This window comes from Helobdella robusta, assembly GCF_000326865.2.
Source record: "Helobdella robusta unplaced genomic scaffold HELROscaffold_2, whole genome shotgun sequence".
NCBI classification, from domain to species: domain Eukaryota; kingdom Metazoa; phylum Annelida; class Clitellata; order Rhynchobdellida; family Glossiphoniidae; genus Helobdella; species Helobdella robusta.
In genome coordinates this window covers 460,270-461,697 of record NW_008704083.1, presented here as the reverse complement: position 1 = coordinate 461,697, position 1,428 = coordinate 460,270, and the positions used below count along the sequence as shown (strand labels likewise).

The window sequence follows — 1,428 nt, the reverse complement described above, 5'->3', positions numbered from 1 at the left end:
GCGATAGCCGCGGGAAAACGATTTGTACAGTTCTGATTATTTGAGTGGGACAAATGTTTGGGCCAAGCAAGTAAATAAGAAAAATCAAAATAACAACAACAATAACAATATAAACATCAATAATAATAATAATAACAACAAAAAATACAGCAACGACAATTCTCTTAACGTCATCCCGCTGATAAACGACAGCAGTTTAACGATCGATTTCAATAGTGACGTCATCGATGACGTCAATCGATACTCGAACGTTCTGAGGGAGTCGTCGAATCAATTGGTGAGGAAAATTTTGAAATCGCGTGGTTACTTGAGGAGTAGAAAAACTTCATCCGCGGCCGATGAAATGAGTGTTGCAACTTCAAATTTTGATGACAACGACGGGAAAAAACTTGAAACCACAATTAACATTGATGACGACGCTAATAATAACTGTAACGATGGCGTTGACGTCAAAGTTTTAAACAAATCCAAGCACACAAAAAGTGATTTTGATCCTGAAAAACTTGAAAAAAATCAGTTGAATACCGATATAATAACCAACATCGAATCGAGCCGAAACTCGATATTCGAAGCCGAAAACGATGGTTCAATTTGCGAGCGCATATCAAATCCAGACACTCATTCACTGCTTAATTATGAAAACAAACCAAAAACCAAAAGCATCATTACAAGACATAAAAACATCAAAATTGATGGCGCTAATAACATTGGGAGGATTAATAATTTTGCTTCGAGTTTCAGCGAATACAAACGAAACAACATTTGCAGCATCACTAGCAACAACAACAACAACACTAACAACGACAACGTTATCAACAATGACATCAACACAGGCAACAACAAGTTATACAGCAATGTAAGAAATATTATGAACAACACATTTGATCATACAAACAGTTATAGAAACATCCTCACAGATAGAAAAAAGGTTATTGACACAAATAACAACAACACAAACAACAACTGCACAAACAACAACAACAATACAAACAACAACATCATCAACAGCAACAACAGGAAAACTCGCCACAAACAGATTATCCCACATAATCGTAATGAATCCAGCTCCGAAAATGAATCCCAATCTAATCCTTTTCTCTGCAATTCCACAACAACAACAACAACAACAACAAACAACAGCAACAACATTAATGACAACAACAACATAAATAACAATAACAATGAAGACTCAAACAGCAGCAGCAACAACAGCAACATCATTAAAAATACTAATGAATATAATAACAGTATTTATTGCTTCAATAGTACAAACGACATTTCTTTCGATAAAAACAACAACAACATCAACAACAACATAAATAACATCAACAACAACATTTACAACAACAACACCATCAACATCAACAATAACGACAATAACAACAACAACACCAACAACAACATCAACAACAACAACACCAACAACAC

The 1,428-nt window shown here is 34.7% G+C and overlaps 1 protein-coding gene across 1 annotated transcript in view; it reads left to right on the top strand.

The window, feature by feature from the left end:
* The window catches only part of HELRODRAFT_159927 (hypothetical protein), a gene marked incomplete at both ends in the record, with an annotated part of 5,650 nt that extends 4,600 nt beyond the window's left edge, over positions 1-1,050 (top strand). The window contains 2 exons of the mRNA XM_009016970.1: positions 151-928; positions 1,009-1,050. Coding sequence (XP_009015218.1) covers positions 151-928; positions 1,009-1,050 — 820 coding nt within the window. The remainder of the gene's footprint in view (positions 1-150; positions 929-1,008) is intronic.
* Between the last annotated feature and the right edge of the window lie 378 nt (positions 1,051-1,428).